The sequence below is a fragment of the Microtus oregoni genome, unplaced genomic scaffold (assembly GCF_018167655.1).
Source record: "Microtus oregoni isolate MIOR12 unplaced genomic scaffold, Mior012 000002F_ref0000024, whole genome shotgun sequence".
NCBI classification, from domain to species: domain Eukaryota; kingdom Metazoa; phylum Chordata; class Mammalia; order Rodentia; family Cricetidae; genus Microtus; species Microtus oregoni.
The window spans coordinates 70661446-70686943 of record NW_024543061.1 but is presented as its reverse complement, the minus strand read 5'-3'; the positions used below and the strand labels follow the sequence as shown (position 1 = coordinate 70686943).

General features: G+C 40.2%; 1 protein-coding gene and 1 pseudogene across 1 annotated transcript; both read left to right on the top strand.

Annotated features, from left to right (window-relative positions):
• Positions 1-583: 583 nt before the first annotated feature.
• LOC121436429 (killer cell lectin-like receptor subfamily I member 1) lies at positions 584-14953 on the top strand. The gene is made up of 6 exons (XM_041636305.1): positions 584-800; positions 5131-5223; positions 5760-5825; positions 13533-13684; positions 14205-14308; positions 14839-14953. Exons 1-6 carry the CDS (start codon positions 584-586, stop codon positions 14951-14953), a joined length of 747 nt encoding a protein of 248 aa, XP_041492239.1.
• LOC121438911 lies at positions 7405-8941 on the top strand (annotated as a pseudogene).
• Positions 14954-25498: the final 10545 nt, after the last annotated feature.

Sequence of the window (25498 nt, the reverse complement as noted above, 5' to 3'; positions counted from 1 at the left end):
AGAAAATTCCAGGTCAACACCTTTAAAAACAAGCTCAGAGAGGGAAAGTGGTTGCGAGTTTTTTAAGGGATTATTGAATTGTTTCATCGGAAGCTCTGCCTCAGCCCCCCATTCTCCCTTTCCAAACCCTGCCCCTGAGAAAGCCTGCCAGGTGGTGGTTTCTATTCTGGAGCTGATCAATACTGTATTTACAGGGTATTTAAGCTCTGGTCCATAGACCTGTAGTCTTTATTCATTCCCTGAGATCACAAAGCACAGACATGTTTTTGCTCAAATTAAAGCTGGTCTTATTAATTTGACTTGACTTGCCTTATTTCTTTGGCAGAAAAACCCATTACTGAGGATTTAAAATACTTAGCAGTGAAAGTATTATATCAGAGAGGGATCTGTACTTTTCTTTTCTTCATTTCACCTGCCAATTTCATAAACAAATCCTAGTCTAGGATACTACATGAGAGCCAAAGCTCAGAGATGGCTCAACAATGCAGGGTGCATGTGTATGTGCTTTTGTTGTTGTTTTTGTTGCAGAGACACTCCAGTAGAAGGGCAGCAGGCTGCCAAAACTGAGGTGAAGCAGAACAAAATGCCTCACAGCAAACACCATGAACATACAGCAAACAAGCAGGACATTTCTTACACAGAGATAAAGACAACTAAGTCTACAAAGAAGCAAAGAAAACCTAAAGCCAAGCAGAGCTCTGTAATGCTAAGTGAGGAGCAACTAAACTATGCAGAAGTGACATTCGACAGAACGCCTCGGCTCCTCTCCCCAAAACGGGTTGTCAGAGGAAAAAGACAAGGTACAGTGGTTTGTCCATTCTGCAAGTGTCAGATCTCAGCACTAGGTTTTAGATTGCAGCTTCAATACCTGTCTTGACTATTTTTCATGGTCAATGTGACACAGCAGGGAATCAATGAGGAAGAGTACTACTAAGAGACTGTTTATATCAGTTTGGCCTGGGAGCATGTCTGTAGTGGATTATATTGGTACCCTAACAGATATGGAAAGACTGCCTGCAAGTGGGAGACATTATTCCCAAGTTTGGAGCTTTGAACTTTGTAAGAGCAGAAAGGGGTAGATCAACACATGAGTGTGTTCATGGCTTTCTGCTCTTGACTGTTCATGTGACCAGTCATTTCAAGCTGATAGAACATCTCTGACATACTATAAAAGGACATACTATAAACGAAAAGGCCCCTTTTACATTCAATGTACCTTTTTTCCCCAGAGTAATTTTGTCACAGCAACAGAATGAAAAGGAAGTATAACCATGCTAAATTAGTCACAATATATTAATTACATAACTTTATAACACCCTTGACCCCAGCTAGTCTAGGATACTACAGTAGAATAAATTATGATTTGTTTCTCTCAAATATCTAAGAAGCAGATTCTGACAGAATTGTATTGTGTTTAAGAACACAATTGAATGATATTTTAAAAATTCCAATCATCCTGCATGAGGTTAATAAGACCCAGAAAGTTAAACATATGTACTCACTTATAAGTGGATATTGGCTATAAAGTGAAGGATAACTATGATACAATCCACAGACCCAGAGTTATTGTAGGTGGGTCTTCTATCTTTCTGTTGTTTCATTGGTTAATTAATAAAGAAACTGCTTGGCCTTATAGGCCAGAACATAGGTGGGTGGAGTAGACAGAACAGAATTCTGGAAGAAGGGAAGTGAGTCAGACGCCATGGAGCCAGCCGCCAGGTCAGACATGCTGAATCTCTCCCGGTAAACCGCCACCTTGTGGTGCTACACAGATTATTAGAAATGGGTTAATCAAGATGTGAGAGTTAGCCAATAAGAGGCTAGAACTAATGGGCCAGCAGTGTTTAAATGAATACAGTTTGTGTGTTGTTATTTTGGGTGTTAAGCTAACCTGGATGGAGCCAGGAGGGACAAAAAGCAGGCCCGCTCCCTCATCACAACACAGAGTGGCCAAGTAGCAAGGGGTGGGGGTGGAGCTCAATGGGGTTGCTTGGATCTCTTTGGAAAGGGGAAATAAGAGAAATTTCATAGTCAGGGCAAGGGGGGATGAGAACATGAGGGATCAGACTAGGGGGGATGACGGGGTGAGTACTGAAAGAGATGACTAGAAAGGAGGGGAGCGTTTCAGGGTCAGGTAGCACAAGGGAAACTCCAAGGAATATACAAAGATGACCCCAGCTAAGACTTCTAGCAATTGTGGATATGTAGCCTGAACTGACCATCTCCTGTAACCAGACTGGTAACTACTCAAATTATCATTAGAGAGGCTTCACCCAGCAACCGATGGAAACAGAGACAAACATTAGGCAGAGATTGGGGAGTCCTGCTGAAGAGAGGGAGGAACGATTGTAGGAGCCAGAGGGGTCAAATAAATTGCAAAAAAAAAACAAAACAAAACAAAACCATACAGATTCAACTAACCTAGGCTCACAGGGACTCACAGAGTCTGAACTGACTGACAACCATGAGACTTTTGAGGCCCTCTGCATATATGGGCCAGTTGTGTAACTTGGTCTTTGTGTGGGACTCCTAACAGTGGGAGCAGGGCAATCTCGTATTCCTTTTCTGGATTTTAGATCCCTTCCCATACTGGGTCACCTTGTCCAGCTTTAACACATGGGGAGGTGCTTAGACTTACTGGGACTTGATAGGCCATGTTTTGATGATATCCACGGGAGGCCTGCCCTTTTCTTAACAGAAAAGGAGGCCTGAATGTGAGGCAGACAGAGAGGTTGAGAAGAGACTGGGAGGAGAGCGGGGAGGGGAACTGTGGTCAAAATGTAAAATAAGCAAATAGACTTTAAAAAAATCATTTATTCCCCCTCCTCCATTTTTTATTTATTTATTTTTCCATTAAAAATTGCCACTTCCTCCCCTCCTCCCATTCCCCTCCCGCTTCCCCACTCACCCTTCTCCCTTCCCCTCCAGTCTTTTTTTTTTTAAATTTATTTATTTATTAAGGATTTCTGCCTCCTCCCCACCACTGCCTCCCATTTCCCTCCCCCTCCCCCGATGAAGTCCCCCTCCCTCATCTGCTCGAAGAGCAATCAGGGTTCCCTGACCTGTGGAAAGTCCAAGGACCGCCCACCTCTATCCAGGTCTAGTAAGGTGAGCATCCAAACTGCCTAGGCTCCCCCAAAGCCAGTACGTGCAGTAGGATCAAAAACCCACTGCGATTGTTCTTGAGTTCTCAGTATTCCTCATTGTCCGCTATGTTCAGCTAGTCCGGATTTATCAAGAGAGGGCAGGGTACCCTGACCTCTGGGAAGTCCAAGGCCCTCCCCTCTCCATACAGGCCTAGGAAGGTCTTCATCATTTGTCCGGCAATGGATGGAGACAGACCCACATCAAAACACTGGATCGAGCTCCCTAGGTCCAGTTGAAGAGCAGAAGGAGGGAGAAGATGAGCAAGCGAGTCAGGACCAAAAGGGGTTGGTTCACCCACTGAGACAGTTTGCCTGATCTAATGGGAGTTCACCAAATCCAGCTGGACTGGGACTGAACGAGCATGCGATCAAAGCAGAATCTTTTAATGTGGCTGACAATGGGGGCTGACTGAGAAGCCATTGATAATGGCACTGGGACTTGTTTCTGCTGCATGTACTGGCTTTTTGGGACCCTAGTCTATTTGGATGCACACCCTCCCTCATTTTTGTGATACCAGGCCCTATACTCTATCCAAGATGGGCTTGAACACAAAGCAGTGCTTTTGCTTTAGGATCCTAAAGTGGTAGGAATACAGGTGTGAGCAAACATGGCTGACTTCATTCCCAGCTATTTTGAACATAGCTACTGAGGCCACCTTTATTCAGTTAAGTCTAATTCACTCTCAATGGGTCTGATCTGAGCATGCAGTAGACCAAAGTGATGAAAGAGAAGTAGCTACCAGATTGGAAAAAATTACACTCTGGTTTCTCAGGAATAATAGATTGCAGAGAAATAATTTTCATAGTATTTTAGAGGTAAAATTATATTTAACCAGATAACAGAAGTAAAATTAAGAAGTTAAATTCAATTTAAAAAAAAACACAAAACTTTATTTGCCTTTTCTTTCTTTTTTTTTTTTTATAGATATGTGAGAAAGGAGGAGCTGGAGGAGCCTGCTCTCGGCTTCCACCTTGTTTCTCAGCAGAGTCTTTTAGTTTCTGTAGGCTACCCCAAGCTAGTTGGCTTGTGAGCTTCTAGTTTCCAATTCTCTTATTGCTACCCACAAGAGTAATAGATACAGATGCTAATGCACACCACAGGCTTTTTCCATGGGCTCCAGTGATGGGACCCAGGTTACCAGTCTTGCAGTGCAAGTGCTTTTACCTGCTAAGCTACACCTTGGATCATTACAAACTATTTTAATGTTCCTGTAAGTAATTAGTCATCACTAACTCTTCCCACAGTTAGAAAGGCATCCATCACAGTTGATTTACCCAGTAAAAGCCAGATAACACGTGGTATTTGAATATCTCAAAGAAGGTGGAGTTAAGGGACTAATGATCCCAAAGATGGGAGGAGATTGACCATAAACCCAAATTATCAAGGCCTAATTAATTGAAAAAAGCAATTAAGTAAAGCAAGTTTTTTTTTTTATTCATGTACACAAGCTGTCTGCTCCTATGGCAGGGTTCAAGAGGTCAGCACTGGGTGTGAAGAAAGCAAGGATGTTATAACTCAGGGTTAGGGGGTTTCCAACTGGAGGACTTGGCAGGCAAAAAAGGTGGAGTCGCAGGAAGAGAACATAAGTATTCATGTTAGTTCTAACAACCTCCTGAAACAACAATCTGCTTGTAAGGTGGACATAACAAGGCAATCATAAGAACAGGTAGGCATGACAAGATAGTCATACATAGTCATACTACCTTTTGAAACAGAGGTAAGGTTGCAAGCTGGTTGTAAAAAGTTTTTGAAACTAAGACATGATTGCCATTCCTGGAACAGGCAGTACAGAATCATTTGTAGTTAAAGTTACAGGTTGAGCATAGCCAAATCCTTAAGAAGCAGAAGTTTGTTCATAAACAGGAATAAACCTAGTTTTATTATCTATAAGATGTCCTTAAATCCTAAAATGGATGCAGACTGGATCTTCAATACCTACCTGAAAGTTTGAAACTCCCTCATTGTCACTGTTTTTCTTTTCAGGTCCAAAAACAACAGTATGGAAAATAGTGACTGGCATTCTTGGAACCTTGTGTGTGGTGCTTATGACAACCGTGGGGATCTTACTTCCAAAATGTAAGTAATTACGGAATTCCTTTATGTTGTAGTAGTTGTGTGTTGCAGAGAGGAGGGCCCGCTTGTTCATCCCAGCTGCCCAACTAGCTTACACCCGAAATAACCACACAGAAATTGTATTAATTGAAACACTGCTTGGTCCATTTGCTCTAGCCTCTTATTGGCTGACTCTCACATCTTGATTTAACCTATTTCTATTCATCTGTCTATCGCCATGTGGCAGTGGCTTACTGGGAAGGATTCTAACCAGCATCTGTCTCAGGCAGACAATCCATGGCATCTCCTTGACTCTGCTTTCTTCCTCCCAGAATTCAGTTCTGTTTTCTCCACCTACCTAAGTTCTGCCCTTTCAAAAGGCCAAGGCAGTTTCTTTATTCATTAACCAATGAAGGCAGGACATGAACAAAAGAACCTCCCACACCAGTTGTGCTTTCAGCAATATGATAGTTTGACTCCCTGTGGAAACTATTTCCCAGCACCCCAATGATCATATATATCCTAAACACAAATAATTACTGCCTCGAATTGTGCCCTAGTATTTTCTAGCCAAGAACAAAGCAGAAAAAGCTCGCCTCTTCATCCTCTGCTTCCTAAAAAGGAAGGTGAGTATTAACCCTAAGGATTTTGGTGAGTGTTAACTCTGTAGTGTTCACTTCCAGGACTTTTCATTAGTGGACCAAGAGATGTTCCCATTTCCGCCAATATTGATGAACCATAAAAGACTGATACAGTGTTGTTCATTCAGTCCCTTACCAGGGAGGAACTCACATGGATTAACTCTAAGAAAAGAGAATCTGAAAACGAAATCCCCAAAGACTACAAGTATATGTGGGTTTTTAAAATTCCTATTAGGAGAAAGATGAGATTTAAATATATTGAGTTCTAAATATAAATTTTTCATTATGCTGTTGCTTGAAAATAAATATCAATTTATTAGAAAGTATTTCTAGGTGTGCTTATTCCTAGTACAAAGAATGATGATCTGTAGAGAAAACAGACCTGGTATACATTTTCATGAATTCTACAATTATGCATGTGAATAGGGGAAAGAAAACCATGTCCTCAAATGATTGTATACAGATATTTCTAAATATTTCATCATAATGTCTCTTAACTGTAAACATTCAAAACAGCTGTCACCAGGTCAGTGGTTGACAAGTATGCTGGTTATTATTGGTTGTCAACTTGACTACATCTGGAATTAACTCAAACCCAAACATTTGGGTATACATCTGGTCTGAGAGATTTTCCTTAATCAAATGATTTGAAGTGGGAAGGCACAACTTAAATTCAGATATTTTGAAAGGGTAAGATCCACTTTTAATCTGTGGCACAACTTCCTGTGACAGCCTATATCAAGGACATAAAAAAATAGAAGTTTTTGTTCTTACCTGATTGCCTTCACTATTGATAACAAGTTAGTTCCTTTACTGACATAAAAGCCTACTTCTTCAGTATTTCTGTGCATACTGAAAATCAGTTGAGACATCAGGCCTTGTAGACTGTTCTACTGGTTTCTTGGATTTTCTGTTGGAAGAGAGTCAGTTTAAAAAAAAACTGTAACACAACCTGTAAGCCACTCTAAAAAATGTACATATAAACATAGCTATTCTATCTGTTGTGTTTCTCTAGAGAATCCTAAGACAGAAGTGATACAAGGGAGTGGCATATTGTTGTGATAGTCCTAACCATTTTGCTTGTTTGGGGAATGTGGAATTTAGATTAGGAAAGCAGGGCTTAATGGACCATGCTAGTAGGGATATGTACAGCAGTACTGAGGGTGATATAAATAGTGGTGGACAAGTATGAGAAGTCTCAGAGGAGGAGAGTATTAGCAAGTAGCCTAGGGTCCACTTTTACCACAGTTGTGCAAGAACTGTGGCTGCTTTCTGCCCTTGTTCTAAAATCTTCTGGGGTCTAAATTGAAGAGTTAGATTAATAACATTGGTAAAGGAAATTTTAAGACAGTTTAATATTGACTGTGTCTTGTGGTTATTGGTAATCCTTCTTGTGTAAATCAGTAATAAGAATAGCAAGCCAGAAAGGAGCATCCCTCCATTGCCTCTGCATCAGTCCCTGCCTCCAGGTTCTTGCCCTGTTTGAGTTCCTGTCATTAATTCCTTTGATGAGGAAAAGCAATATGAAAGTATGAGCCAGGCCAGTCGGGACGGAGGAGACAAGATGGCGTTGCGAGCAGTATGGGGAATCGTGAATGGGGCCGCGCCGGAGCTGCCCGTGCCCACCGGTGGGCCGATGGCCGGAGCTCGGGAGCAGGCGCTGGTAGTGAGCCGGAACTACCTCTCCCAGCCTCGTCTCACCTACAAGACTGTCTCAGGACTGAATGGTCCACTAGTAATATTAGATCACGTGAAGTTTCCCAGATATGCTGAGATTGTCCACTTGACGTTACCAGATGGCACAAAAAGAAGTGGGCAAGTTCTAGAAGTTAGTGGCTCCAAAGCAGTGGTTCAGGTATTTATTTGAAGGGACATCAGGTATAGATGCCAAGAAGACATCCTGTGAGTTTACTGGGGATATTCTCCGGACACCAGTGTCAGAGGATATGCTTGGTCGGGTATTCAATGGACAAGGAAAACCCTTTGACCGAGGTCCTGTGGTGCTGGCTGAAGACTTTCTTGACATCATGGGTCAGCCAATCAACCCTCAGTGTCGGATCTACCCAGAGGAGATGATTCAGACGGGTATTTCTGCCATTGATGGCATGAACAGTCTTGCTAGGGGACAGAAAATTCCCACTTTTTCTGCTGCTGGATTGCCGCACAATGAGATTGCCGCTCAGATCTGTCTCCAGGCTGGTTTGGAAAAGAAATCCAAAGATGTAGTGGACTACAGTGAAGAAAATTTTGCCATTGTGTTTGCTGCTATGGAGGTAAACATGGAAACAGCCCGGTTCTTCAAATCTGACTTTGAAGAAAATGGCTCAATGGACAATGTCTGCCTCTTTTTGAACTTGGCTAATGACCCAACCATGGAGAGAATCATCACTCCCCACCTGGCTCTGACCTCTGCTGAGTTTCTGGCTTACCAGTGTGAGAAGCATGTCTTGGTCATTCTGACAGATATGAGCTCTTACGCTGAAGCGCTTCGAGAGGTTTCAGCAGCCAGGGAAGAGGTTCCTGGTCGGCGAGGTTTTCCAGGCTACGTGTACACCAATTTAGCCACGATCTATGAACGTGCTGGTCGAGTGGAAGGTAGAAATGGCTCCATTACTCAAATCCCTTTTCTCACCATGCCCAATGGTGATATCACTCATCCCATCCCTGACTTGACTGGGTATATTACTGAGGGGCAGATCTATGTGGACAAACAGTTGCACAACAGACAGATTTGCCCACCTATCAATGTGCTGCCCTCGCTTTCCTGGTTGCTGAAATCGGCTATTGGAGAAGGAATGACCAGAAAGGACCATGCTGATGTCTCTAACCAGCTGTATGCATGCTACGCTATTGGTAAGGATGTGTAAGCCATGAAAGCTGTGGTGGGAGAAGCCCTGACGTCAGACGACCTTCTTTACTTGGAATTTCTGCAGAAATTTGAGAAAAACTTCATTTCTCAGGGTCCCTATGAAAACCGCACTGTCTATGAGACTTTGGATATTGGCTGGCAGTTGCTCTGAATCTTCCCCAAAGAAATGCTGAAGAGAATCCCTCAGAGCACCCTGAGCGAATTTTACCCTCGAGACTCTGCAAAGCACTAACTACTGCTTCTCGTGTGGCGTGATTGGCGTGACCCTCTTGTGAAGTACTGGTTCTGTTTCCTGATTCCTTTTGCACTCCTCCATCCCCACCTTGTGCGGGAGTTTACTTACCTGTTACTCTGTAATTAGAAACAAAGGCTAGGTAACTATTGTGCCAGTGTTGCAAGGTTTAAACTGCTATCGGAATGGAAGATCCATGCCCGGAAAACTTCACCTTCAGTGCGTTCTTTAAAGGAGCAGAGGGGAGGCATGAAGTTTGTTCTCATGTATGTATTTGTACATAGTGGAGAGCTAGTTGCTAATAATGTCTTGTTTGGGTCTCCCAAACCCTACCTCTCAACTCCCTTAAGAGTATCATTGTTTCCTCTGTGTCTGTGGTTATGTCCCCCTTTTCATTTCTGATCTTATTTATTTGCGTGTTCTCTCTCTGTCGTTTAATTAGTTTGGATAGGGGTTTGTCGATCTTGTTGATTTTCTCCAAGAACCAGCTTTTTGTTTCATTGATTCTTTGGACTGTTTTCTGTGTTTCTATTTTGTTGATTTCAGCCCTCAGTTTTATTATTTCCAGTCTTCTACTTCTCCTGGGCGCATCTGCTTCTTTTTTTTCTAGAGCTTTCAGGTGTGTTTTTAAGTCCCCAATGTATGCATTCTCCGTTTTCTTTAAGTGGGCACTTAGTGCTATGAACTTTCCTCTTAGCACTGCTTTCATTGTGTCCCATAGGTTTGAGTATGTTGTCCCTTTATTTTCATTAAATTCAAGGAAGACTTTAATTTCTTTCTTGATTTCTTCCTTAACCCAGGTGTGGTTCAGTAGTTGACTGTTCAGTTTCCATGAGTTTGTCGGTTTTTTGGGGGCAGCGTGGTTGTTGCCTTCTAACTTTAATCCGTGATGATCTGATAAGACACAGGTGGACACTGGATCCAGCAATACCACTCTTGGGAATATACCCAAGAGAGGCCCTATCATACAACAAAAGTATATGCTCAACTATGTTCATGGCAGCATTGTTTGTAATAGCCAGAACCTGGAAACAACCTAGATGCCCTTCAACGGAAGAATGGATGAAGAAAGTATGGAATATATACATATTAGAGTATTACTCAGCAGTAAAAAACAAGGACTTCTTGAATTTTGCATACAAATGGATGGAAATAGAAAACACTATCCTGAGTGAGGTAAGCCAGACCCAAAAAGAGGAACATGGGATATACTCACTCATATTTGGTTTCTAGCCATAAATAAAGGACATTGAGCTTATAATTCATGTTCCTAGAGAAGCTAAATAAGGTGAATCCAAAGACAAACACATAGGCATCCTCAGGAATATTAACCTTCATCAGGCGATGAAAGGAGACAGAGACAGAGACCCACACGGGAGCACCGGACAGAAATCTCAAGGTCCAAATCAGGAGCAGAAGGAGACGGAGCACGAGCAAGGAACTCAGGACCACAAGGGGTGCACCCACACACTAAGACAATGGGGATGTTCTATTGGGATCTCACCAAGGCCAGCTGGCCTAGGTCTGAAAAAGCATGGGATAAATCCGGACTAGCTGAACATAGCGGACAATGAGGAATACTGAGAATTCAAGAACAATTGCAGTGGGTTTTTGATCCTACTGCACGTACTGGCTTTGTGGGAGCCTAGGCAGTTTGAATGCTCACCTTAGGAGACCTGGATAGAGGTGGGCAGTCCTTGGGCTTCCCACAGGTCAGGGAACCCTGATTGCTCTTCGAGCAGATGAGGGAGGGGGACTTGTTCGGGGGAGGGGGAGGGAAATGGGAAGCGGTTGTGGGGACGAGGCAGAAATCCTTAATAAATAAATAAATAAATTTAAAAAATAAAAAAAAAGCCAAGGCAAAAAAAAATAAATAAATAAAAAGAGTATCATTGTTTTGAAGTTAAAATGCTTCCATCTCAATCTTATGGGCAAGGTGGAGACTGGGAGAATTCTCTGTTCAGAAAAGCCATGAGGCTCTTGACTGAGCCTTCCCTCTGGAGTGCTGGTGTGCCTGTGGGTCTGTCCTCTGTTCTGCAGATGGGTTTTACTGTCTGCTTGTGCTTTCCTGTGAGACGAGTTTCTTTCTGCCAGTGCTGTGAGTTGGAATTCCTGTGTGGCATCTTTTTTGGTGGCTCACCCAGAATCATGCAACATTACACAGTTGGTACCACCCTGGCAGTGGTGACATGTCTTGAGCTGGTAATTCCCACTGGGCTACAGTCGTAGAATTGAAACTTAGAAAAAGCTGGGGTACGGTTCAGAGAAACCCTACATCCCATCCTCATCCTGTGTTTATGGTGGTTCAGGTCTCTGTTGCCTCCTAGATCCTGGGGTGGGGCGTGAAGATGGTGATGACTTTCCCTTGGGTTTGCTGTTATTTTCAACTCTGTTCAATCCCCAGGCTCTCTGACCCAGCTCTGCCTTTCTTTCATTCCTGCTCCTTCCTGGTGTGAGCCGTTAGCTATAGTCTGTACACCTCTGCCATGTCTGCTGTTGAGTCTCTGTGCTGTGTGTTCTCAGGTACAGCAGTAACTTCCCCATTCTATGCATTCCATCTTCCAGTTGTTTTTCTCTGAGGGGATGGGAGGGGGTAAGCATGATTATATTTTAATGTAGAAAATGTGACATCTCGTTATAAATGAAAATAAATGCTAAATTAAATGGAAAAAAAGAAAATATGAGCCAAATAAATCCTCTCCTTTCCAAGTTCTCTTTTTTTTTGGGGGGGGGGTTGTTTGTTTGTTTGTTTGTTTGTTTGTTTCGAGACAGGGTTTCTCTGTAGCTTTGGAGCCTGTCCTGGAACTAGCTCTGTAGACCAGGCTGGTCTCGAACTCACAGAGATTCGCCTGCCTCTGCCTCCTGAGTGCTGGGATTAAAGGCATGTATCACCATCGCCCAGCTCCTTTCTAAATTCTTGTGGTTAGAGTATTTCATCACAGCAATAGCAATGCTGATTAAGGCAAGGTATTGTTTCATCGGGCCATGGGAAATGAGTCAACAATAAACAAATTAAGTGCTTCTACAATGAGGATGTGTTGAAAAACATACTGAATGGAAAAGGTGATATAATAAAAGTCAGCCCATGCTAAAAATTTGTATCTATTGTTTAGAAAGTCATCAGAAAATGGCAGTGTTATGCATTTGAACCATATGTTCCCAAAGTATTGAGGAGGCATTAGGCAGCTTACACTGGAAAGAATGTGGGAGAGTCTGGGAGAAATAGACAACTCTAACTCCAACTAGAAAAGTGCTGATAAAATTTCCCTAAGCTCTTCAAGCAAACTGTTAAAAATAGCATACAATGAAATAATTTAAAATAATGAGCTGTCTATCCTTTCCTGTCTCTTGGTCTTGCTCCCAAGAGGTTTCAAATGATCTTGCCTATAAGTTTTCTTCAGCATCTTTATGTTTCAATATCCTGTGTTTTCAGCACCATTTGTTAAGCTATTCATTTTACAGAATTTGAGGTCTTTTCTTGCATTGGTCAACATGGACACAATGTCTCCATGGATCATGATTACGTAATGACATTCTCCTCAAACTCTTTGGTCTTCAGCTCAAAATTTGATACATGCCATTTAAACAAAGGAGAGTTATGTTATTCTTTTACTGTGTTATTTATCCTGCAAGAATCTTTACATTTTCTGTGGTCTCAGGATTGATATTTACTAGGGGATATAGTAGCCTACATTTCCAACTATTGTACCAACAGCTCTTGTGCTCTGTTGAAATTGTGAACAGAATAAGAAGTCCAGGGGAAAGGTGCAGACTAGGACTGTTCAGCAGGTTTAAGGAATGTTAGTAGGAGGTGGGTGATGTCCAATGTCTTACCTAGGAGCTTTATCAATTTTTATATACTTTCTTAGACATATATTACCTATAAAATATTGTTCAGTTGTAACAATGTTATTTTAATAAATTAACAAAGTAAAGAAATATAATTTATGTTTCATAAACACATATTGTCATGGAAATAATTGTATGACATGAGAGACAGAGAAGTAACTGCCCTCATTTATCTAAGGGCAAATGGATGATTATAAGTGTAATAGAAATGAAAATGAAATGTACATTTCTTAAATACTGAGAATATCAGTCTAAAGCTTCCTATGTATTTTAATTTTGTGTATTCAGGGACACATATTTGTGTATTCATAAAAACAACTGCAGATAGAGAATCATTTAAGTAACTGCTTTTTCCTATTCACATAATTATATAACTTATCATTGCATATTTATACATCATTATGTCAAAAATAATATTGAAACTTTTTTCTTTACAGAAATAAATTTATGCTGATTTTTATGTAGAAATTTTAAAAAAATTGTCATCACTAATTATTATCAGATAAGGATTGTATAAATATTACAGAACACTTTGACATAGTGCTTAGGACTGTAGTGTAGCTCATGGGCAAGAGGCTGGCTGAGCATCCTTGGAACTTACATTAACCTATGGCACCAGCAAAATTATTAATGAAGCTTCGCTCTCTAAGGAGTATTCACAAGTCTCACAAAACCCTAGTAGTTGCATTAATGATGGTTATTCTAGTGCTGAGCACCCATTTCACACATGTGTGTTTCCTAGATGGCGCCTGCTACCTTTGTTCACTGGACTGGTTTGCTTTGGGAAACAATTTCTATCATAGTTTTCGTGAAATAAGAACCTGGGCAAACAGTCAATCTTCCTGTGAGGAATGGAACTCTCATCTTGTGGAGATAGACTCCAAAGCAGAGCTGGTGGGTCACAGGCTCCTACTTTCCTGTTTCTTTGTAACTGTTTACTCCAATCATGAAGACCTAGCAAACTGAATGTTATGGAAGGCCTGTGATGGAACTAATGCTGATTTACTATTTTTCCTGGGTGAGAAAGTAGAGAGTTGTCTGCAGCATTGCAATGTATAATGTTACATGAAAACAAAAGTAACAAATGAGCTCCCACAGGAATGTTCTTGTGCAAGCCCTGGGGAAACCCAAAATTGCTGTTTAGTAAAGAAGGAACAGATCCACTAGGCTAGAAACTCATTCCCCTAACCCCAGCATTTGGGAGGGTAAGACTGGAGACTCACCCTGAGTTTGAAGCCAGTATGGTTCCAGCCAGTGAGTTTCCAGACTAGCTTGGACCATGGAGTGAAATTCTGTCTCAAATGTTAACTATATATATGTAATAGTTAAATATTTTTAAAAAGGAAAAGGAAAAGAAAATTTTGATTGGGATTACATAAGCAGTTATGAATTGTGATTTTTCTATACTCAACAGGAAAGCTTGCTATTGTTTGAAATTCAAGGGTGGATTATTCTCAATATAGATGAAACAGATGAGTCCTGGCTGTGTGAAAACGGAACCGAAATACAGGAAACCAGGTAAGTGCAATGTTTGGATAAAGTGGACCTTGCTGAGGGTAGTGGGACTCGTACATGTGCATCCTGTCCTTGTGTGGCACAGAAGGAACATCCAGAAGAAAGGAGAGCGCTCTGCTATGGAAGCAGCAGTGTACCATAACAGAGAAAGCATGTTAGCTTCACGTATTCTCACCTATGAAAGGTTTGTGTTTTTAGTCTACTGGACTCCCTGGAGACAATTACACATCATTTTAAGAAGTCTGTAACTCTAACCATTGTGCCGTTTCCTTTTTACTGGAATCACAGGTCTATTTTCTCAGACAGTGTAAGATTAGCATGTGCCTGGTGTTTTCCATTAAGCTTGCTGATTTGCAATCATATCACTTCGCCCCCACCTTACTCCATCATGGCTCTTCGCTTTCTTCCAGTAATATTATTCTTCTTTGTCCCATGCTTGTTTTAGTTCAGCTAATTCTGACGTTGAGATAAGAAATGCTAGCTGCGGTGACCACCTCTTGATTTCTGATTTCTTTTTTACTGTTTTTACACAGAATTAATGATTCAGAAAAGAAGAATCATAGTTGTCATTATCTGAATGGAAACCAATTTTATCTTGATGACTGTTCATCTAAGAAAGCATACACCTGTGAGTTTAATATGCCATAGTAGCTATTTCATTAGCATAAATCTTATTAAACTATGAATGACAAAATATGTTTGTTTAAGTCTATAATTTGTTTTATGTGTTAGGAGCAGGGGATGCCACAATGTACAACTGAAGGTCATAGGACAACTTGATAGTACTGGTTCTCTTCTACCACTTTTATGTGGGTTACAGGAATCAATTTTTGGTGTCTGGGATTGCGTGACAAGTGCTGATACTCAGTGAGCCATGTTGCTGTTTGGTTTTTCTGTTTGTGGAATACTCTTACACTGTGTTGTTCAGTCTAGTCTGTATTCCCAGAGCTCAAATGTTTTTGAGTCTCAGTATATCTAGTAGGTAGACCAGAGATACAGCCCATTCACTCAGTGTAAGATTACTAACCAGATACCTTTTAATATTGTTTAAGAGATGTGTTGATGATTCTACTTGAGACAACAAGAACTGGTTTAATGAAAAACAATAAAGAACAAAGGCAAGTGACATTGGAAAAGTTAGGACATCCTGAGTCTGGGTCAGAGGTTAAGAATGCTTACTGTTTCTTCAGAGGCCACAGGTTCAATTCCCAGCACCCTCATGCCAGCTCACAGTAGTCTGCAACTATAACTCCACCATATCAGACACCCACTTCTCATCCCCACAGGCTCCTGCATGCACATGATAACTCACATATGCACTCAAAGATACATTGCAGTGTCTAGCGAAACACCACCTTGTCGAGACTCAATTTTGGGTTTGCTTAGAGTTCTTATCTCTCTATCCACCCCTAACATCTACCTTAGGAAAACAATTGTGATTTCCATGGTCCAGATGTATGAACCAAAATAATTAATGTTTATACAAATTTAACATAAGCTAAAAAAAAAAACTCAGAAATATTTGTCATGTCTAGAATTGTTACTATACTCTGCTAGAAATAAATGTTCCAAGATTATGCTGATCATAATCTAACATTTATCTAACATTTATGTAAACTTTGGACTTCATGTTTTTTGACTTTAAAAATTCTGTACCCCGAGCTTGAGCGTCAAGGGATATTAAGGCATGTGCCTGCTCTTTGCCATCAGCTAATAAAGAATTCATATTTTGACTTGGCTTAATCAGTATGGTTTTCTGTATCTTTCTTGTATGAGTTATTATAATATAACATAATGAATCAATTTTTTTAAAAGGAGCTCAGAGTCTGGCGACAGTTGTCTGACATTGCCTCTTCTAGAGAGCAGCCAATAATGCAGTTTCAGTCATTTAAAAGGTGACCCAGTGATGATGAGAGAACAGATGGGAGAGCCTAGAAGAGGAACAAAAACCATGAAGGGAAAACAAAAGGAACCTCTTTTGCTAAAAGTTCTATAACTAAACATTTAAAATTCTAATGTTTCAAATCTTTGAAGAAACAATGGCTAACAGTCCTCTAAATGGAATTTTAAAATTTATTGTTTGTATTAAAATACAATAATCTGGGAAATTTGACAAAGACTTAGAAAGGAAAACCACAGCTATGAGCCCCGTTGTCTTACTACTGACACTTAGAGAGGATGAATATTATGCTGAAGGAATGACTCAGCGCCTGGGAGCATTGGCTGCTCTTCCAACAAACTAGGGTTCGATTCCCATGAGATGGCATCATCTCACAACTGTCTATATGCACAGTTACAGCATATCCAATACTTTCTCTGGTTTCAGAGGGCCCCAGGGACACATGTGGTACATACAAAGCCAAAAGGTCGATTAACATAAAATGATGATGATGATGATGATGATGACAGTATATTGAATAATAATCGCGATGATAAAGATGATGGCTGTATATGGAATACAGTCAAAGAAAATTGCTATAGTCATTAGAATAAAGATATACATTTTTTTCTATAAGAAACTAGTACTTTTTTTAAAAAAAAATATTTATTTATTTAGTGTACAATGTTCTGTCTGTATGCCTACCGGCCAGAAGAGGGTACCAGACCTCATTATTAATGGTTGTGAGCCACCATATGGTTGCTGGAAATTGAACTCAGGACCTTTGGAAGAGCAGGCAATGCTCTTAACCACTGAGCCATCTCTCCAGCCCAAAACTAGTATTTTTTTTTTTTTTTTTTGAGACAGGGTTTCCCTGTGGTTTTGGAGCCTGTCCTGGAACTAGCTCTTGTAGACCAGGCTGGTCTCAAACTCACATTTTAAGAACTATTCAGACTTCTGGTTTTAGAAATATGACTCAGGATCAAAAACCCACTGCGATGGGTTTTTGATCCTACTGCACGTACTGGCTTTGTGGGAGCCTAGGCAGTTTGGATGCTCACCATACAAGACCTGGATAGAGGTGGGCAGTCCTTGGGCTTCCCACAGGTCAGGGAACCCTGATTGCTCTTCGAGCAGATGAGGGTGGGGGACTTGATCGGGGGAGGGGGAGGGGGAGGGAAATGGGAAGCGGTTGCCGGGAGGAGGCAGAAATCCTTAATAAATAAATAAATTTAAAAAAAAAAAGAAATAAGACTCAGGGTACTTTGGAGCAAAAGAACCTGACAGAGGACACAAGAGCCCATTGCTGGAAGGGAGGACTAATGTGAAACTCTCTTCTGAATATTACATGTGAAGGGACACTAACCCACTCAGGCATGTATCTCTGACAGGCCTTGCCCCCCCTCCCCATTCTCTCTGCCTTGCTAAAAAACATTAGGCTACATTCCTAAAGCTAAGAGACTGCCTGACAATGTCCACCAATCAAAAGCCCCCTTTGGCTCACCTAATTAACATGCTCAATTAAAATGAAACACAACATCCTAACTCAGGATTTTCCCATTTACCTTTACAAACTGTCCTTTGCCTATGTGGCACATCTGTCTCCTCTATCCAGAGGCAGCCTTTGTTCCTCCTGGACAAATACCCTTACCCCATTGCCCCAGTCTTCTTCCCTCCCTTTACCTATCTCCTTTACAACTGTATCCTTGCCAACTCTTACACAGACCTGCCCTTCTTCCTTGAGTAAAAATGACACCTGCAAGGTCATTTGCTACCGATTTCTGGCACAGGCAGAAAGCAATCACTTTAACTTTTCTTCCTCACTTAATAAGAACATCTCTGTAAAAATAGGTGTTTGGATGTGGTTTGTGTATTACCCAGTGTTCAGGAGGAAGCCTTCACTGTGTAGAGGTCTCCTTCAGCATGGTGGTTGGACTCATGAACACATTACTGCTGTGGTTAGCAAGGTTCCCTCGAGGTTTGGTGTGTTTAAATATACGTGCAACAAGCAGAGTCTGATTTTAGCTGCTGACATGAGTGGCAATGGGTTTATTTACTGGAACATGGGCAACGTAATAGTGGCCACACCACCAAATAAAATGATACATCTTACTCCAGCAGTTACTACAGTCCATAGTCCTGCAATGAGAGGTGAGACCTCATGAATGACTCACCCATTCATGGTGACAACACCAGAAGGCTCTCACCAGAGCCAACCAGAGCTGCCACTTTGCTCTCATGGTTATTTAACATTTAGAACCGTGAGAATTAAACATTTTTCATTTGCCTGTACAACTAATCCAGACTATGGTACTCTATTATGTCAAGCTGTTTAAATTGTTGGACTAGTGTAACAACCATAACTAAGGCCTGATATACATACGTCTGTCATGAATAAGAATGAGAGGAAAAGCTCAAGGGTGCTCCATCTGAAAGGTTGCCTCACTTTCATAGGGTCTACAGTAAAATCAGGAGACTAAATTCTGTGATTCTTCTAAAATTGTATTCCTCATTTCTTTCTCATTCTCTTTAGATTCCTTATTTAACCTAATATATGATATGTGGTAAAATAACCAGACATGATACTAGTATTGATTGCAGATTATTATAGTTTATGCAAATATAAAGCAACTGTAGACTCTAAGCAAACCACAAAGAATTAAGTAAGAAAGGAAACAAATAATATCCTTAGGAGAAAAGGGGAAATAGAGGGTATTCTTAAAGGAATAAATAAACAATATTTTAAAAATTCACAAAAGTCTAGGCAAATCTAGGAGTGAGGCATGGTTTTTAAAAGGAGTAGTGTCTCATTAAATGAAAACATATATTTTGCATATAAGCAGTACGAAATGTTCTTTGTTGGCATCTGGGTAATTGGCTGGATCTTACTCATTATACATTCAAGGCTATAAAGGCTGTGGCTCATTTGAAAGATTCCTTTGAGAGGAGAGTTCTAGCATGTTCCCTGGTGCTGGGCCATTTGGCAGAGGTTTTGCCTAAGTATAGAAATCCAGGTACTCAGACACCAGTGCACCTGTGATCCAAAGGGCAAAATCTATTGTTTAGAAACTCACTGGAGCTTGTCATCATGAATTTGATGTTAGCTTTACAATCATACAGAATGAAACAATTATGGAGTCATTGTAACTTTCAACTAGGTTTCAAAGGACAGCCAGAGAAGGTAACACAGGATAAACTTCGACATTCCATAACAGGATGAAGAATGGAGATGTGAGGGTGAAGGTGAACACACTCTGTAGATTCCAAGAAGTTAGAGATGACAAGAATGTGGTACATTTGCTAAGAAAATTTTTTTTTTTAAGATCAAGAAAAACCGTCTCACAAGTGGGGCCATCAATGGAAGGGGCTTCCAAATCATGTGAATTCCACACCATAAAAACATAATTCAGAAAATGAATATGGAAATAAAGATTGAATGCTGTCCCTATTGAGTTCTCATCTTGTTTTAGTTTGTTTCTTTCTTATTCTTCTTCTATTTCTTTTGCCTGGAATTGTTTACTCTACACCACTGTAATTTGAACTTACATAAATTGACTTCACCATGCCTTATGTCTAAGTTTATATTGCTTAACATAACTTGGTTTATACTTGTCTTTTTAAGGAGATTTTTGGTAGTTCAGAGTGCAATGACTTTTGGAGATGAACTGAATACATTTTGCAGAATGGCATTAACATGAGGCTGTGAAGGCCAAGAGTCATACATTGTAATTTAAGGTATCTTTGACAAAAGTTCTTTGAAAGTTTATGAGACTTCTGGGAAATGACTAAATGCAGCAAATCTATGTTGTGATACATTGAACCCAGACATAAAAATATCATCAGTTTCCATCCAATGACTCAGACCAACATGGCAAGGACACAAGGTTACATTGTTAGTCTCATTTTCAGTGCAAAATCTATTCGTGTTTCTAGCATGAATTACTCTGTACCATATGAATCTAACTTCCTATATATGAAACAAAGTATTAATATTTTATAAAGCTGGGGAGTAACAATATAAACCATGAATACTGCAAGGTAGGTTAAGTATATAATATATAACACATAATAAGTCATGCAGTAGACAGAAGGAAATATTCAAAAATTCTTATTTTTTTTCCAGTGTACGTAAACTAATGAATATAATTAAGAAAATCAACTAGCAAAAATGTTTATCACTAAGATTAACTGCCTTAGGCTTATTGTTTTACCCCTTTGAAATATTAGTTTTAATGAATCCTATCACTATAAGCTACAATCTTGTGATTCACCTTCCATCTCTTTATTTTTCTAAGAATAATTTGGGGTTATGCTAACCACTGCAATATCTTATACAAATAGGCATCCAGAAAGTCAGAACTAAAATAACCCAATGATCAAATCCTTCATAGCATTATTGTCTGAGAATTTCAGTGACACTAAGGTATTGGTACATACTGAATTTATATAGCCTCATCAGAACTTGCTAATTGTATATCAAATTGCCTATGTGATATAACCATAGATATCAAAACACACAATAAAATCATCTAGTTCTTGTCTGAGAATTTTGATATTTTTAATTAGAGTACATCTTTACAGCTGCTGAATAAAAATCATTAGAATTGTATGACTTCCCTTTGATATTTTCACACTATATCCAGATTCTGGTTCCATGTTGCCAGCACCAATCTATCTAATAATGTGTATTTCTTGGATGACTCCAAGAACTTCCTGAGTAAACTCTCTGTGCCACAGCATAAACGTTCGAATGTTAATAGAATATTCAAAGTGACTAAAACAAGAAGCTACCTTTCTAAATCTCCCCTGCTGAATATTCTCCAATGTCCCATTAGCAAAGAACAATCATTGTCCTTCAGTCTCCTCTCTAGTCTCATTCTGCATCAACAACTACATCATTTAGTTTGGTACAGCATCCTTGACTGTTCTTTTAACACTGCCTTAGTTCCTTTTGAATTACTCTGACAAAACACCATAACCACAGAAACCTACAATAGAAGTCCTTTAATCTGAAACTTACCATTCCAGAGGGATAATATTCATGACTCTCTTGACAGGGACCATGGTAACAGCCAGGCAGGTGTAGTCCTGGAGCAACAGTGGAGATCTTACCTCTGATGCACAAGCATTAGACAGACAGCTAGCTAAGAATAACTTGGTCTTTTGAAATCACGGTGTCCACATCCAGTGACAGATCTCCTCCAGTAAGCCTACATCTTCTAATTGTTCCCAAACATCTCCAACAACTGAAGACCAAGAATTTAAATATATGAGCTCATGGATGCCTTTGCCATTCAATCTACTAGTCTTCTCAAGCCAGAGTGTGATGCTAGCTACTTTCATTCCTTCTACACTCTGTTCCATTATCTATGAACACATAGCTCATGTTCAAGTTATAGTATGAACATTATGCCTAAAGAAATATTTTATTTTGTGTTACTATGACAAAAACCTAACAGTGTGTAATAATGAAACAAGTAATTTATGTTTCATACCAAATTACCGGATCTGAAACCTCCAGACATCATGGTGTGGCCAGAGTTACCTTGGCAACATCACCATATCATGGAGAAAAAAACACCACTAAATAAGTCTTATGTGATAATTCTTCAATTACATGTTTCTTAGTGTTTTCTCTGCATTTAAAGTTCAATGAATATTTTCTTTAAGATTGGGATAGGTTTCTACATGAATTACCTGATATTCATGAAATAGGAACTTACGGTATTTTTTAATTTGCAAAGGAAAAATTTAAACTATCTACAAGAAAAAGATGTTTTCTAAGAGTAAAGGAAAAATGCAGAAGCAGAGGCTGGGAAAATAAGTCGGTTGCTAGAGACCTTAAATTGCACACATGAAGCCTTGAGTTCAGTCCCAAGCACCAAGAACTAAGTGTGGTAACCTATGTGTGCTGGCTGGTTTTATATCAACTTGACAGATGTTAGAGTCATCAGAGAGAAGGGAGCCTAAATTGAGAAAATGTCTCTATAAGATCTGTGAAGGCGAAGTCACAAACAATGCCACACCAATTTGGAATTGTGATTAATAAAATGGTTATTTATTTAAAGGGAAAAAACTTACATGATGGAGGAGGGTCATATGTCTATTGGTTAATAAAGAAACTGCCTTGGTCCTGATAGGACAGAAAATTAGGTAGGCAGAGCAAACAGAACAGAATGCTGGGAGGAAGAAGGCAGTGAAGGCAGTCGCATGATTCTCCAACCCAAGACAGATGCAGGTTAGGATCCTTCCTGGTAAGCTACCACCTCGTGGTGGTACACAGATTATCTATATGGGTAAATCAAGATGTTAGAGTTAGCCAATAAGAGGCTAGAGCTAATGGGCCAAGCAATGTTTAAAAGAATACAGTTTTCTTGTAATTATTTTGGGTGAAGCTAGCTGGTGGCCGGGAGCTGGGAGGCGGGAAGTGGCTAGCAGCTCCTACTACACTTACAGATCACCTTCCCAGACAACAGCCCTCTGCGTGATCAGAAAAGGAGTCTGGTAGCCAGATGCGGAGCCAAAAGCAAGAGAGAGAGGGGGAGGGCTGCCACTGCTTTTTTAAAGAGAGAGAGAGACCACACCCCAGTGGTTTGGTATCTCAGCGGCTATTGGCTAAAGGAGCGGAAGGAGCTCCCACAGCAGATCTGTCTATAGCCAAGCCTATAGGACATTTTCTTAATTAGTGATTCATGTTAGAGAGCCCAGCCCATCGTGGGTGGTGCCATCCCTGAGCTGGGGGTCCTGGGTTTGATAAGAAAGCATGGTGAGCAAACCAGTAAGCAGCACATGTCCATGATCTCTGCACCAGCTCCTGCCTCCGGGTTCCTACCCTGTTTGAGTTTCTGTTCTTAACTTCTTTCAGTGATGGACCACAATGTGGAAGGGTAAGCCAAATGAACCCATTCCACAGGTTGCTCCTGCTCATGGCATTTCAGAACACCAATAGAAACCCTAACTAAAGCATCATATTTGTCTATAGTTCTAGCACTTGGGAGGTGGAGGTGGGAGTGGGGAAATATAATGTTCAAGGTCATCCTCAGTTACTTGTGGAGTTGGCAAAAATACACCCCTTCTGTAGAAGGAGGCCGCTTGTTAGTTCCCAGGTGCTCAGCTCCAAAATAATCACAAAGAATCCATATTAATTAAATAACTGCTTGGCTCATTAGCTCTAGCTTCTCATTGTCTAACCTTTAAATATTAATTTAACCCATTCCATTAATCCATTTCCAATTAATTAATTATCACCATGTGGCAGTGGCTTACTGGGTAATGTTCTGGTGTCTGATGCTGGCAGGGCTACATGGCTCTCTCCAACTCTACCTCCTTTCTCCCAGCATTCAGTTTAGTTTTCTCTGCCTACCTAAGTTCTGCCCTATCAACAGGCCAAGGCAGTTTCTTTATTCATTAATGGTAATCATAGCATACAAGGGGAATCCCACATCACCCTTCAGATAAATCTATTCCCAAGAATTGTAGATAAGAGGAAACAAAATGGTGTACTCTTACATTCCCTAACATCTTGACTGCACAAGTAGTTCAGGTCCTTATGTTGGTACAAGAGAATTCAGACTGAAAGAAAGGTAGAGAATGTTATCAAACCTTATGCCAGAAAGTAAGAGGGTAATGGCAGAAAGTCAATGCTGAGCAGATTCTTGACGGAGTCAAGAAGTGGTAAGGGGCAGCCTTTAGCAACTGGAGTCCAAAGCCTTGGTACTTTCTCTTCCTTTTGTCTACCCCTATGGCAGTCTGGGGTACTCTCTTTCATAGAATAAGCAGAAGCTGGCTAAGAAGCCATTTTTACCCACAACTGAGTTTGTTATTGTTAGATGGACAAAATGTAAGACTTTATATTCTATAACTCCATGTCTTGGTTTCATTTCATTGTTGCGATGGAATACCCTCACAAAATCAGCTTAAGGTATGAGGATCTTTTGACTCACAAAGCCAGGTTACAGTCCATCATGGCAAATTGAATGTGAAATGAACTTGAAGCAGTTCACACTACATCACACTCTAGAGCAGAGCAATGAATTAATACATGCATAATGGTGTTTTATGGTTTTCCCCTTTCCATTCAATCCAGAGCCTACTCCCCTCACACACACATTCCACCTCAATTATTCCAATTAAAAGAATACCTCTCTGGTGGGTCCACGGGTAACCCTAATATAGACAATTCCTCACTGAGAGTCCCTTCCAGGGATTCTACACTGTGTCAAGATGACAATACTAAACTTCACACTACTAAGCTGAAATGTTTAACAAAAGGGGGCAATAATGTTACTTTTTAACTTTTGTTTATTGTTTGTTTAGTTTACATGTATAGTTGTTTTGTCTGTATATCTTGTCTGTTAACTACATGTTTGCAGTATCTTTGGGCGCTAGAAGAGGCCCTCAGATCTCGCCTGAACCGGAGTTACAGATGGTTATGATCTGCCATGTGGGTGTTCAGAATTGAACCCATACCCTTTGGAAGAGCAGCCAGTTCTTTTAACTGCTGAGCCTTCAGTAATGTTGTGAGTGTGTTCCTTGGTTTGAGGGGGAGCTTCATAGAGTCTGTGGAGACCAGCTTTGTTGTTTGTTGTTAAAGCCCTGTCCTTCCTCTTCTCTTGTCAGTGTAGCTATCTCATATACAGTCACAAACCCTCTCATTAATTTTCCTCCATTCCCATCCTTGTCATTTTAACCCTAGCATTCATCAGCCATACATTCTTTCCCCTTTCTTTTTTATGTTATTGTAAATAGTACTACTTTTTAAGTTTTTTATTTCCAAATTAAAAATACTACTAATTTTTTATTTCATCCCTACACTTTTTATTTAATTTACGTATTTCCTCATAAACTTTTTGGCTGGTATGTTTAAGCTTCCATGCCCAGGTCATGTAACATGAAAAGACAGTTGATTTAATTTAAATAATCCTGATGATGACAATTTTTATTTAGTTCTCTTGTATAAATGAATTATCTTGGACTTACATGACTTTTTTGAATGGAGATGATAAGAGTGAACCTTTTTGCCTTTTTGACATTAAAGAAAAAAATTCTGTATTGAACATGATGATAACTTGGATTGTTTGGGTAGGTGAGCTTATCATAGATTGGTTGTACCTAGGTATCTTCTTCCTGTAACTTGTTGAAAATTTTATCATAAAATTACTTTAGTCTCAGCAGTTCAGATCACTGGCTGTTCTTCCTGAAGATCCCGGGTTCAAATCCCAACACCCACATGGCAGCTCATAACTGTCAGTATCTCCTGTTCCAGAAGATCTGACACTTTCACATAGGCATACACAGAATTAAAACACCAATTC

What these genes read in the sequence shown, in the direction of transcription:
- LOC121436429 (XM_041636305.1), top strand. Translation starts at nt 584, where the DNA reads ATGCCTCACAGCAAACACCATGAACATACAGCAAACAAGCAGGACATT. An exon ending in TGTCAGAGGAAAAAGACAAG is followed by an intron (nt 801 to 5,130) that starts GTACAGTGGTTT and finishes TTTTCTTTTCAG; the next exon opens with GTCCAAAAACAACAGTATGG. An exon ending in TCTGCTTCCTAAAAAGGAAG is followed by an intron (nt 5,826 to 13,532) that starts GTGAGTATTAAC and finishes TGTGTTTCCTAG; the next exon opens with ATGGCGCCTGCTACCTTTGT.